We start from the raw sequence: 12,771 nt of genomic DNA, 5'->3' as shown, positions 1-12,771 counted from the left end.
ATTTTTTGTAAGGTCAGACATAAGTTTAGAGTCACTGAAAAAGAGAGGGCCAACAGTTGCAGCCTGGGCTAAAACATGTCAAACCAGTGCAGGATGACACCTCTCAGTTTCAAAGTAAAGTGCCTATTACAATGTTACATATGCTATAATTATATATATATATATATATATATATATATATATATATATATATATATATATATATATATATATTTAAATAATATACTGTACATGCTACTATGTAACTTTTATGTTTTGTTTCAGTCTAACAAGACAGTAAAACATAACTTTGGCTCATTAGTATTAGAATGTTTAGGTTTTTGTTTTTTTTACTTATTGTCTGATATGTCCAGTGTCATAAGTAAACAGGAACATCTATGCAAATTGTCTTGTTTTTGACATAGACTGAAATCCATTCATTCAAACATTTCTGAACATTTATTGTTATTACCATTTTCAACAAACAAACAGAAATTGGAATTTAATTGACACTTACCTCTTGTTAAATGTTGGGATGACCATCAGGCAGCCTACATCTACAGATAAGCAAATGGAGAGGCAGCTCAGCCCATGACACCTCTATGTCACTTCTCAGGAGACTTCCCTTTTTAATAAGAGCAGCCAAATACACCCTGCTGCTGAAATTCCACTTTTGAAGGAGGGATTAGAAAGCTTCCCTCCTGCATTCCCTCTAGTGCCCCCTTTTCAGGAACCTATAGCACTTAAAGGCCAATGTCAATGTCAGTAAACCTATCCCCAGGAGCTACAGTGGAAAAAAGCACTGGGTTAGGTTGCTCTGAGTGTCTCTGAAATACTTCATTGCCTCTCAAAACGAAAAGCCCACACTCAGGAATCAGCTGGAACCTGGCCGGCAACAGACATCAAGAGAACCGTTCACTTGAAAAATAAATAGTAAGTCAATTTTCCGAATACTGTGGAAATTCCTAATACCTGTATATGTAATTTCATCAACATTTTTATTCTGTTAGCCAATTTATGTAAATATGTATATGTTATATGTGCTTATCTGACACTGGTTTACATTTGACTGTATATTAACCTTTGGTAAACATGGTAATAAGACCTTACTAGTTAGCATAAATGAGATTTTTTATTGAATGCTGACAGCAGTTTAAATTAGTTCAGTATCTCTGAAATGTAATATGATAAAAAACAATATGATGAGCTGTAAACATGTTGTTTATGATACATGTTTTTTTGGCAAGCGGAATTGTCTAAGCATGATTAGAAATATAATATATATATAATACTATAAAGAGTCAAAAGTTCATGATCAGAGTAATGATTGAGCAAGTGCAAGACAGTAGTGGTAACTGATTTTCAAACTAAAATTGGTCCTTCACTTTCCTCCTGCCACAAGTGGTTTGCCACAGTACGTTGTCAAGGTTTAATGTGGTATTCTATTTAGTATTTTATCACAAAAAACTGACAATGTAAAAATATAGGCACTGCTATACCATGTTGCTCTGAGATTTAGGACATGGCCTGACAGAACATTCATAAATCAGTTTACACCCTTGGCAGCTATTTTCTCTCTCGGACAAATATAGTTTCAAAGCAGTCACAGCAGTACACCAAGAGTGCAAAACTGCTAAATATGCAGACACTTCAACTGTCAGGACTCTGCATAATGTATTTTAATTAAATTCAACGTTAATAGTATAAGTGATTATACATTTTTATCCAAGAAAGAAAGGCTCTGTCAGACTAACGAGATCTTAAAAATGAAGATTAACAGAATGCTAATATTAGTTTATAACTGAGCCTTTAAGATGTTTTTATCACATACTGGTATATAAAGAAGTGATGTGTAATCTAACCTCTCAAATGAAATCTAAATTAGATTATATATACTTATATATTTCTGAATTAAACGCTTAGTAAGTTTTACACACATGATGCTATACATCACTTTGCTTATATGGCTCTTTCAGTCTTTGAGATTAAAAATTTTGCAAAAGTACTTTATACTTTACTTTATTACAAAATAACTAGTACCTTGGTGTACGTTTGTTTTTCCATAGTTGCCGAAATGAGTATTTGATTTTTTCCACGTACACTGTTTTGGCGAGTGGAGACTGGAGCTGACATACTGAACTCTTTCGGAGAAGTTAATTAGGAATTACTTAAAATGATTGAGGTGATATCTGATCATCAACATTTACCATTTTATAATTTAAGAAATTAGAATTAATGACAATAGAATATGAAATGGAAGAAAGAAAAAGGGAAAAAGAGGTTAATATTTAACCACAAAATGCAAAACATAAATACAAAGATGGTTATGACTAATGCTACATTTGCAGTCAGTCACTGGCGTCACTTCCTGATTCACGATAGATGTTTTATGAGGTATGTGACCTATTACCTGAAAATTAGGCCTGCCTATTGGACAGATAGAGTTACTAACTCAGATATCCTAACACCATTTGCAATATAGATCTTACCCTCATGGTTTAACACTGACGTCAAAAAACACAGCATACACCTTAATATTTGTAATTAGGGATTAGTAATTGAAGGGAGGAATAATTTGTGTCTCATTACATCTTAACTGTCTCTCAAAGGATAGGCTTTACTAAAAAATGCATCAGTATTGTGTTGTAAAAGCGGGCATAATGCCTTAAGCCACTAGTTAAAGCAATGATAAGTGATACCCATTACATTTTCAGACCATCTGGAAGATATTAACTGCATGTCAGACTGGGATTTTTCATGGTTAGTAACAGTAGTCAAGCCATGCTGACAGCTCCAGACTACATTGGAATTTTAGTATATGTTGGGCATTGATTGATATGGGAGAAGATAACCCTATTATACAATCCAAGCAACCATCAAAGTGAAGACCAATTAAAATTGTACATAAGAAAACTAAACAGTGTTGCCTAATTAAAGTACTGTGAGTGTTTTAAAACCACATTCTAATGTTTTTGCATTAACAGAGAAGCTGTTGTCTAAATCAAGATGTTTAAAATACGTAAAGCTAAAGAGGAGCAGCCAACTGCTCCAGGGCAGGGTAAGTAACTAGAGTTTGAATACCCATCTTGGACAGCAAATTACTGTCAAACAATAATATGTGATAAAAACTAAATGCATAAAGGATAGCCTTTTGTGAGACATATGAACTTAAATCAAAGCTGTCACACATACATAAGTTCTTCACGTGTGTAAGTAATGCAATTTATCTTATTTAATGCCAGTGAGAATTAAAAAGAAGTCAAGTGTGCCCGGAGTTATGATCACGCAGTATGTGGAAGAACTACCTGAAGGCATGGCCACCCCAGATTTCACTCGGAAACCCATTGCTCTAACTATTCAAGAAGGTAAGATAAAATACCAGCACAAATCACGTGCACAACCAAACTTCTTCCTGATGTTTTTTATCTAAGATAATAACATAATGGTACGTTCCTGTTACCATTTCTTTAGGAAAATGTGCAGTCTTCAGAGCAGTCATTACTGGCAAACCAACACCGACTGTGACCTGGGTGAGAAATAATGGAGAAATTGATGACGAAAGGTGGAAAATGGTCCATGATACAAATTCTGATGAATACCAACTACAGGTGAGATTACTAACTATGTGTCACGGATTGCTTTTACAAGTAACTTCAAAATTTAAAGAAGACTGGCGATTTATAAATACATCAGAATGATCAGTAGGCTGCCTTGCACCATTTTTTGCAAAAATACTGATAATCATGTATTGATTGATAGATGCCTGATGTAACGGCGGATCAAGCTGATACCTACAAGTGTTTTGCCAAAAATGAATATGGAAAAGCGGTTGTAACTGCTACGCTTAATATTATTGAGGGTCAGTAACTTACTTTTATTCCATTCTTCCATTAAACCAAAACTAAATATTAAGAAGAATAGCATCTGTCTCACTTCACTGCCTTTTTTTCCTTACATTTAAGTTGGCTTTAAGAAGACCCGAGCCATGCAGGAAACAAGAACAGGTACACAGCTTACATTTAATCTATAACAATGCAATGTCAGTCATTGAATGAAAGTTGTAAACTGCTGCTGGCTTTGTTGCAGCTGTTCGACAGACACCTGAGGACTTCAAAAAGGCCTTAAAAAATAAGTAAGTAGTAGATTTATCAATGGGAAAAAGTACATGATATTTATTTATGATTACTACCTTCAAGTTTTTTTTTCCTTTCCGTAGGGTTGACCCTGTCGTAAAAGAAGAGAAGAAACCGGAAATTGATGAACGTTTTTGGGAACTGTTGATGAGTGCAGACAAGAAAGATTATGAGTCCATCTGTGCTCAGTATGGTGTCACTGATTTTCGTGGGATGCTAAAAAAACTAAGTGAGAAGAAGATGGAAAGGGAGCAAGAGCAAGAAAAGGTACGTCTTCTAATAATCTAAATGTAAATATAATGCACCTACACAGCCTGGCATCTATATTTATATATAAAAAACAACAACTATAAAACTTTTTTTTTTTATTGATTCCAACTACTACAGGTTGTTGAAAGACTATGCAACCTAAAGCCCATTGAATTGAAAGGTGATGGTGATGCAGAGTTTGAACTTGAAATGACACTGAAAGACCCTACAAGCAAAATCTTCATATTCAAGGTGAGATGTTTCATTTTAAATATAAACTGTTTTCTCAATGGTGAAAACAAAAGCACTGAAAGTCGTGTTAGATATTCTGCAACACGGACACATTCACATGCACACTACATATTGCTCCAACGTTTATGACTGCTTACATTTAAACAGGATGGAGTTATGATTCCGTATGATATGGATACAGAAGTAAAACATGGACTGAAGCAAGTGGGAAAGAAGTTTGTGTTTAGCATCAATGGTGTTGACCCAGACGATGCAGGATTATACCAAGTGGAGGTTGATGGAGTTAAGATCTTCTCAACTGACTTCAAACGTAAGATGATATGCCAAATTAATCATCTAAAAACTTGACTGTAATGTGTACACAATGCCAATACCACATTCCAAAAAGAGATACAATTGCTACTCGAGTTGTCTTGTGACAAGAAATTCAAAATTCCATGTTAGGCTTTTAATAATATGTTTGTGCTTCGTCTAGTTCCCCCTGTGGAGTTCTTGGTCAAGATTCAAGATGTGAAAGCAGAGGAAAGAGAAGACGCCGTGTTTGAGTGTGTCATCTCACATCCCTTGAAAAAGATAAATTGGACGGGAAAGAGTGCCCCAGTAGAGCAAGGAGACAAGTATGACATCATTGTGTCAGAAGACATGCTGATTCACACATTGGTGGTGAAGGACTGCAAGCTATTGGACAAAGGAATTTATGCGGCTGTGACTGGACAAAACTCTTGCAATGCCTGGCTTATAGTGGAAGGTACCCTTTACACATTTGAAATTGGATCTTTTCAGACTGTTCATTCAGATATTGAAAATGTCTCATGAAGCATTAAACATGTCCCGGTACTGTGTATTTTGTATTAGCTGACAGTGAACCAACCACAAAAGGAAAGAAGAAAGCTCGCAAAACAACCAGAGCAGGTGGTGGTGGAGCCGAACTTTTGAAGATTGCTGAGGAGCAACGTGCTAAGGTACAGAAAGATAGGGAGGAGTTGATTGCAAGGGCAAAGGCGGAGGCAGAAGCAGCAGCTGCTGCAGCTGCAGCTGAGAAGGCGGAAAGAGAAGCCAAAGCTAAAGCCGAAGCAGAAGCCAAAGCAAAGGCAAAGGCAAATGAAAAGGTAAAGGCGGAAGCTGGAGAATGCGCAGATAAAGCAGAAGCAACCACAGTTGAGGAGGAAGAGGATAAAGATGACAAAGAAGATGGTGCAGCATCATCAGAACCCATGGAAAAGGTACAAGCAAAGGAGGGAGAGGCATCTGCTGAAGATGCTGAAGAAGGGGAGACTGTTCAAGAGAAAAGAAAGCGAGTGCGAGCAGGCCCACTTGTCCCTGAAACAGTCATTGGTATGCATCAGCACACAGTATTTACACTGTACTGCTTTGTTGTTTATATATACCTGTTTCCAGTTAACAATAAGGTTAGTAATGTGAGGTATTTCCATTCAGACCCAGGAGTATACTTCACCAGCGCACTGTCAGATGTAACCGCAATCATTGGTAGTGATGCAGAACTGGTCTGCCAGCTGAGCAGTGAGGACTGGGATGCAGCCTGGTACAAAAATGGGAATGAGGTGAGAAAGAGCTGGTATGGCTTTCATCTTTAAGCTTCTGAGATTTAAGTGCGTTTAGGAGTGTGTTCTTATGAAGTAATTCAGTCATAATGCATTATCAGCATGAACCACCAAAAAGCAAATCATCAGTTACCAGAAGCAAGAACAACACCGGTATGGTTTTCACTTTGTGTGTGTTTCTGTGCGTGTGTTTGTGTGTGTGTATTTCAGATAACAGCTACAGATGATATCTGTATTGTTAAAGATGGGACCTACCGCAAACTAATTATTAAGAACTGCAAAGAAGAGGATTCTGGAAAGTACCGATGTGAAGCTGATGGGCGTAAAACAGAAGCTGCGTTAACTGTTGAAGGTATTGTAATCAGAACTAATTTGAGATACTCCAACTAAAGCAACATAAACAGGTAACCACTGTGAAAATGTGTAAAACAATATTCTTTTTTGCTCAGCAATAAAAGTCCCAGTTAAAAAAAAAAGAAAATCTTTTTCCTGCTAGATCCTCCAAGAATTAACGCAGATGACCTCACAGAGTTCATAAAACCTGTCATAATCAAAACTGGGAAAGATGCAGCCTTCAAGCTATCCTTTGTTGGCCGGGAGCCCATGAAGATCCAGTGGTATAACGACGGTGAAGAGCTGTTGGAGGACAACCATATCAAAATCGAAAAATCTTCCTCACACAGCCGCCTGCTGCTAACCAAGTGCCAACGCAAAACCACAGGAGAAATTAAGATCAAGATTAAAAATGAATGTGGAACAACTGAGGCCATCTCTCAGCTCATTGTGTTAGGTATCGTTGTACGCTACATGTTAAGAACTGCATGTTCTTCTGTATGTATATAATACAAAATGTGGCTATGACTGTGATTGTTCCTTATGAATTTGTTGTACTGCAGATATACCAACACCACCCCTTGGCCCTGTGGATATCATTGAAAGTTCGGCGGCTTGCATTGACTTCAAATGGAGGGTTCCCAAAGACAACGGCGGTTCCTCTATCACAGACTACATCCTGGAGCGCCAACAAATTGGCCGAAACAGCTGGAAAAAATTAGGCAAGATTGGCCCAGAGGCTAAATACAGGGACATTGATGTGGATCATGGAAGAAAGTACTGCTACCACATCAGGGCGGAAACCGATCAAGGCATCAGTGAAATGATGGAAACGGATGACATTCAGGCAGGGACAAAGGGTGAGCCTTCCTGCAAGCACACTGACATGTATTGTAGGGGTGGGAAAAATAACTGATTCTTAGATGCATTGCAATTCTCTCTAGAAGGATTCGATGCTCAATTCTGATAAGTTAATAACTGATTATTAACAAAAAAAAGGTTTTGCCTAAACTTCGAGTTTAGGCAAGAGTGCAGAAAAAAAAATGGCGAAAAGGAAAAAATAAATACATTTTGTCTCTAACACATGATCTGATAAGACATAAGTAAAATATTTAGGCAAAACACATATAGACTGTTGATCTACTTTAGCACACTGCATGTGACCACCTCATGTTTCATGTTCTAAGAGGCCAATTCTCCACCTTTAAACATGAGTGAGCCTCTGACATGGAAGATGACTGTAAGAGGTGACAACTTTCCCAAGCATGTTTAAGGCTTAAACATGGAATGACTACAAAATAAAAACCTCAGTAGACAAAACATTTCATTAGAATTTGTGTGTGAAAAACGATGTACAGTGGTGCTCGTGAGTTTAGGAACCCATGATAAAGTTGACTAAAAAGACGAATAAAAAAAAAAAATCTTTTGGATATTGATCTTAATGCGTTAATTAAAAAAATCAGGAAAAATCCAGCCTTTAAGGACACCAATTTTCTTTGTGAATGAATAATGTATCGTAAATAAATAAATGTTCTTCCTTAAAATACAGGGGGCATAATTATACCCACCCCTATGTTAAATTCCCATGGAGGCAGGAATGCCTTTTTTTTAAAGGCCAGTTATTTTATGGATCCAGGTTACTATGCATCCTGATAAAGTTTAAAATACTGATTAAAAAAACGCCACATCATCACATAGCCTTCACCATACCAAACTTATGAGCACCACTGTTTATGTCAAGATCTAACAAACTCAGATTTATATGTTTATTTTTTTAAATCACGCATGGAAATGTACATAAAAAGAAATCATTGCATCGATAATTGGTTTAGAATCGAATCGTTGGTCTCTGAATTGAATCGTGAGGTGCCAAGAGATTCCCCCCCTTTTTTGTGTGAGCCAGTTAAAAAGTGACAGTTTTTTTTCTCTTCTATTTCATCCTTCTTTTAGCCTACCCTGGACCTCCTTCTACGCCAAAGATTATTAGTGCTTTCAAAGACTGTATCAATCTTGCTTGGTCTGCACCCACTAATACTGGAGGAACCAACATTTTGGGATACAACATAGAGAAACGGAAGAAAGGCAGTAATCTGTGGGGCTATGTCAACCCACTCGATGAGCCCATCAAAGGTACAAGATTTATAGATGTAGCATTGTCAAGTATAGATTACAAAAAGTTAAAATAATATATTAGAACATTTAAAAAAATATATATAGTCTACTTAATAATCTTAATGATACTTTTGCCATGCCAACAGAGAAAAAGTATGCAGTGAAGGATGTTGTGGAAGGCATTGAGTATGAGTTCCGTGTATCAGCTATCAACATTTCTGGTGCGGGAGAGCCAAGTTCGCCTTCTGAATTTGTGTTTGCAAGAGATCCAAAAAGTAAGTAATAAGCCAAAGAAAGCTATATTGTTATCATCTCAATGCTTAAGTGCTCAAATCTCTATGCTTAAATGTTTCCACTTTCAGAGCCCCCTGGTAAAGTTATTGACCTGAAGGTGACAGACTCCACATACTCCACTTTATCGCTGGGCTGGTCCAAACCCACGGAGGAAGAAGCGGTCAAAGACGAGGCTAAAGGATACTTTGTGGAGCTCAGACCAGCAGAAAACCCGGAATGGGGTCGCTGTAACTCCAATGCTATCATTATGTCCTCCTATACTATTATGGGTCTAAAGTCTATGGCCATGTACTGGGTAAGAGTTGTAGCCACCAATGAGGGTGGAGACGGTGAGCCTCAAGAATTGGACAACTACATCATTGCAATGCCTCCTCCAGGTGAGTAAGTGGAACTTGTGAACTGTCTGCAGTCAGAATTTGATACATTTTACCTTCATTTAATCAGTTAAAACTCTCCCCAAATTTTCACAGTACGGCCACAATTTACTGACAAAAAAATGAAGAACTTTGTGGTAATGAAAGCTGGGAATTCTGCTCGGATCAACTTCAACTTTAAGGTTCAGTATAATATTCATACAAACATTAGGCACAAAAAAATCTGACACTTCTCTGCTGCTCTACCAAAATGTATAAACCCACATCTTAGCCCTGTATCTCCTGTTGTTGGCAGGCCTCGCCAATACCAGCTATCAAATGGCTCAAGGACGGTCATTCTGTTCCCAAGCATGTGACAGTGAGCAACACAGACACGTCATCGCAGTTAATGATCCCCTCCTCAGAGCGCCATGACACTGGGGTCTACACAATCATTGTCAAAAACCTTGTCGGTCAGGAGACCTCTAGTGTTGAGATAAGAGTCACAGGTAAAGATGGACAATATGAAGAGATTCAAATGTCACAATAATTGTTGAACAAATCCATCGACATCGCAGCAATATTGTAGGCAATTTCACAAAATGTTTACACAATTAGATTTTTGATAAACAATATAATGAGTAAGTGAGTAAAGGCAAATAATAACATCTTGAACAGTTTGGTAAGTTCAGAAAAGTACATCACTTTATTGTAATGCAGCCTTTAAAACCAGGAAAAGACAACACGTGTTGTATTGCGACATTTCAATATCCAAAATGTAAGACGATATCTAGCCTCATATATTGATATAATATCAACTGATGAAAATAAAAAAATAAAATTCTGACTAATGCATAACAAATAAAAGTTATATGGGTTTATGATTTTGCACTGTGATATGAGGTTGTTTTAGTTTTTGAATGGAACAAAAGAGGTACTCAAATTTACAGAATTACTAATTTAACCTTTTAAAATATTTATGTTCTTGTGTGCAAAGATAATCAAGTCTTAGGTATACTATATTTTCTTGTACACTTTGGACTTCAGGGATGTGTATGGAAGGTTTAAGGAGAGCATGACTAATAGCAAGACATTAATAATCTATCCTACCTGTTACTAGATGACCCCAAGCCTCCAGGCCCTGTGGAGCTGGAGGAGAACGTGTCGGGAACAGTGACGATCTCCTGGACTCCCTCTCCGGATGAGACGAAAGACGACCGGCTGCACTACATGATCACCAAGCACGATTCTGTTAAGCGAAACTGGCAGACTGTGGCAGACCGTCTCTTCAATAACAAGTTCACGGTCATCAACATCATGCCGGGAAGGGAGTATAAGTTCCGGGTCTATACCAAGAATGACATGGGGATTTCCGAGCCCACTGAGTCCGCCATCTGGGAAGTGAAGAGAAAAACAGGCAGGTTTAACAAATGTGATGCATGAATATTATAATAATACTATTATTATATAATTGTGTGCTGATTTGAAACATTTAGTTTGTTAGTCAGACAATCAACTGAAAATGGGTGTCAATAGTGTCAAATCATAGCAGATGTTATCTCAGGACACTTCACAGATAGAGTAGGTCTAGACCACGATCTATAATTTACAAAGACACAACAATTCCCCCCAAGAGCAAGCTTTGGTGCAACAGCGGTAAGGAAAAACTTCCTTTTAACATTCAGAAACCTCTGAGAGAACCAGGCTCTAGGTGGGTGGCCATCTGACACAACCAGTTGGGGAGAGAGAGAGAGAGAGAGAGAGAGAGAGAGAGAGAGAGAGAGAGAGAGAGAGGGAGAGAGACATAAATATGACATATTATAGTGGCAAAATGAGGTGTGAGAGCATACTGTATGGCAAACTGCAATGTCGAATATCAATGACAATTTTGTTGGCCTTAACGTGATATTGCTGCATATTCTTATATTAACACCCTTTTAACTTTTGTTTCCATTTTCTTCCCTCCAGAAACCTTTTCTCTGAACCTTCCTGTCTCTAAAAACTGCAACTTTGAGACCCCTCCCTCATTCTCTGTTCCACTGAAAATGCACAAAAGTCCAGAGAGCTACGAGTGCTACATGAGCTGTGCAGTGACAGGAAACCCCAAACCTTATGTTACCTGGTACAAGAATAACATTAGCCTCAACACCAACACTAACTACTACATCACTAACACATGTGGGGTCTGTTCTATGGTGATACTCCGAGTTGGGGCCAAGGACAGTGGGGATTACACAGTCACTGCAGAAAACACTCTGGGCAGAGTAGAGTGTTCAACTAAACTTGTTGTTGAAGGTAAAAACACAATCAAATAGATTTGTTACATTTTTGAATTCTAATTCTCCGGTTTATGTTTGAACATTAACATTATGTCTTTAATCTCCCTCCTTCTTTAGATTAGGATGATGCAGCTGGCCTTAACTCCTGAAGATGCCTGTTCTATTTAAAGTATTGAATATAAAGGATTTGCCATTTTGCCAACGGCGGAGAAGAAAAAAAACAGAAACAGAAAAGCTCTTGATGACTATCCACAAATGTTTTCAAGCACCATTAACAAATGAGACAGATTTAAATTGTGAAACTTGATTTTTTTTGTAATTGAGTGCAAAGTTTATGAATGTATTTAAAGTCAATTTATCTAGTGGATGCAAAGAAGACACATCCCAGATTCAACAATAATGATATGCTAATCTCGCACCCAAACGGGTTATTGCTCACCTTTAATTTTTTTCCCTGAGCTGTAATTATAGTTTCCTCTGCTGTGTTCTGAGTAAGAGAAAATGAGCTGTCTTCTCTGAAGTTCTTACCTCATGGGAAATTGAAGATATGACAATATGTCTAACTGAGTATGTCTTAGTGTTTGTATGTCAAGTATTATCAATCACTGTGCCAAAATAAATAAATCTTTCCCTGTGCAACAGTGAACTGTTTCACTTGTCTATCTTTAATCCTTATGTAGTCATGAGGTGGTAACTTAATATATACCAAGACTGAGCGTCTACAGACACTCTAGTGGCTCTGTAAGGCTGTATATAGGCACTAGGGGTGTGATGAGACACCCAGCTAGACACGAGACGAGACACGAGATTGGGTTCACGAGATCGAGATGAGATTGTGTGACACTATTTTACAGAGAACTACAATTAAGAAATAAGACTGGAAAAATAGCCCTTTGTTCAATCAAAAGTCCCAAAATAAAAACCGAGCACTGAAAGGTTTTCTTCTCTTATCCTCTCTCCTGTATAACTAACAGTTATACTGTTACTTATTCCATATGTATGGCAGAGAGAGAGAGAGTCCTCACTCAGAGAACAAAGGTTACAACATAACTAAGTATTTTCAGGCAGTGTTTGACCAAATGTTGAGACCAAATGTTTGGTACTTGAATTTGTCATTTTACAGTTAACAGAGAAAAATAAAAGCTTATTTTACCGTATTTTATCGTTTCACATTGATTACGTTCTAAGGCACAAATACATTACCATCAAACACTCAACAGATGAT

At 37.5% G+C, this 12,771-nt stretch overlaps 1 protein-coding gene and 1 long non-coding RNA gene across 3 annotated transcripts in view; one reads left to right on the top strand and one right to left on the bottom strand.

Annotated features, from left to right (window-relative positions):
* Positions 1–12,771, bottom strand: part of LOC116687766 (uncharacterized) — a 60,227-nt gene that overhangs the window by 22,412 nt on the left and 25,044 nt on the right. The window contains exon 4 of the long non-coding RNA XR_004331628.1: positions 10,378–10,661. This is a non-coding gene — a long non-coding RNA (uncharacterized LOC116687766). The remainder of the gene's footprint in view (positions 1–10,377; positions 10,662–12,771) is intronic.
* Positions 575–12,192, top strand: igfn1.3 (immunoglobulin like and fibronectin type III domain containing 1, tandem duplicate 3). 2 transcript variants are annotated; one of them, XM_032513363.1, is made up of 24 exons: positions 579–912; positions 2,964–3,037; positions 3,222–3,344; positions 3,451–3,587; positions 3,739–3,838; positions 3,942–3,983; positions 4,066–4,111; positions 4,196–4,379; positions 4,500–4,613; positions 4,761–4,923; positions 5,089–5,361; positions 5,469–5,948; positions 6,051–6,175; positions 6,386–6,527; positions 6,672–6,965; positions 7,072–7,368; positions 8,459–8,638; positions 8,767–8,895; positions 8,983–9,291; positions 9,385–9,470; positions 9,584–9,776; positions 10,388–10,684; positions 11,236–11,562; positions 11,664–12,192. In XM_032513363.1, exons 2-24 carry the CDS (start codon positions 2,986–2,988, stop codon positions 11,666–11,668), a joined length of 4,098 nt encoding a protein of 1,365 aa, XP_032369254.1. In that variant the 5' UTR covers positions 579–912; positions 2,964–2,985; the 3' UTR covers positions 11,669–12,192. The 2 variants fall into 2 exon arrangements, with proteins under 2 accessions (XP_032369253.1, XP_032369254.1); XM_032513362.1 differs by lacking the exon at positions 11,664–12,192 and having other exon boundaries at positions 575–912; positions 11,236–11,597.

The sequence above is a fragment of the Etheostoma spectabile genome, chromosome 4 (genome assembly GCF_008692095.1).
Source record: "Etheostoma spectabile isolate EspeVRDwgs_2016 chromosome 4, UIUC_Espe_1.0, whole genome shotgun sequence".
Classification (NCBI taxonomy): domain Eukaryota; kingdom Metazoa; phylum Chordata; class Actinopteri; order Perciformes; family Percidae; genus Etheostoma; species Etheostoma spectabile.
The sequence above is the reverse complement of the archived record's forward strand: the minus strand, read 5'-3'. Positions and strand labels throughout refer to the sequence as shown.

Coding starts and splice junctions, on each gene's coding strand:
- igfn1.3 (XM_032513362.1), top strand. CDS start 2,986: ATGTTTAAAATACGTAAAGCTAAAGAGGAGCAGCCAACTGCTCCAGGG. Junction 7,369..8,458: donor CATTCAGGCAGGGACAAAGG/GTGAGCCTTCCT, acceptor TCCTTCTTTTAG/CCTACCCTGGACCTCCTTCT. Junction 9,471..9,583: donor GGATCAACTTCAACTTTAAG/GTTCAGTATAAT, acceptor TGTTGTTGGCAG/GCCTCGCCAATACCAGCTAT.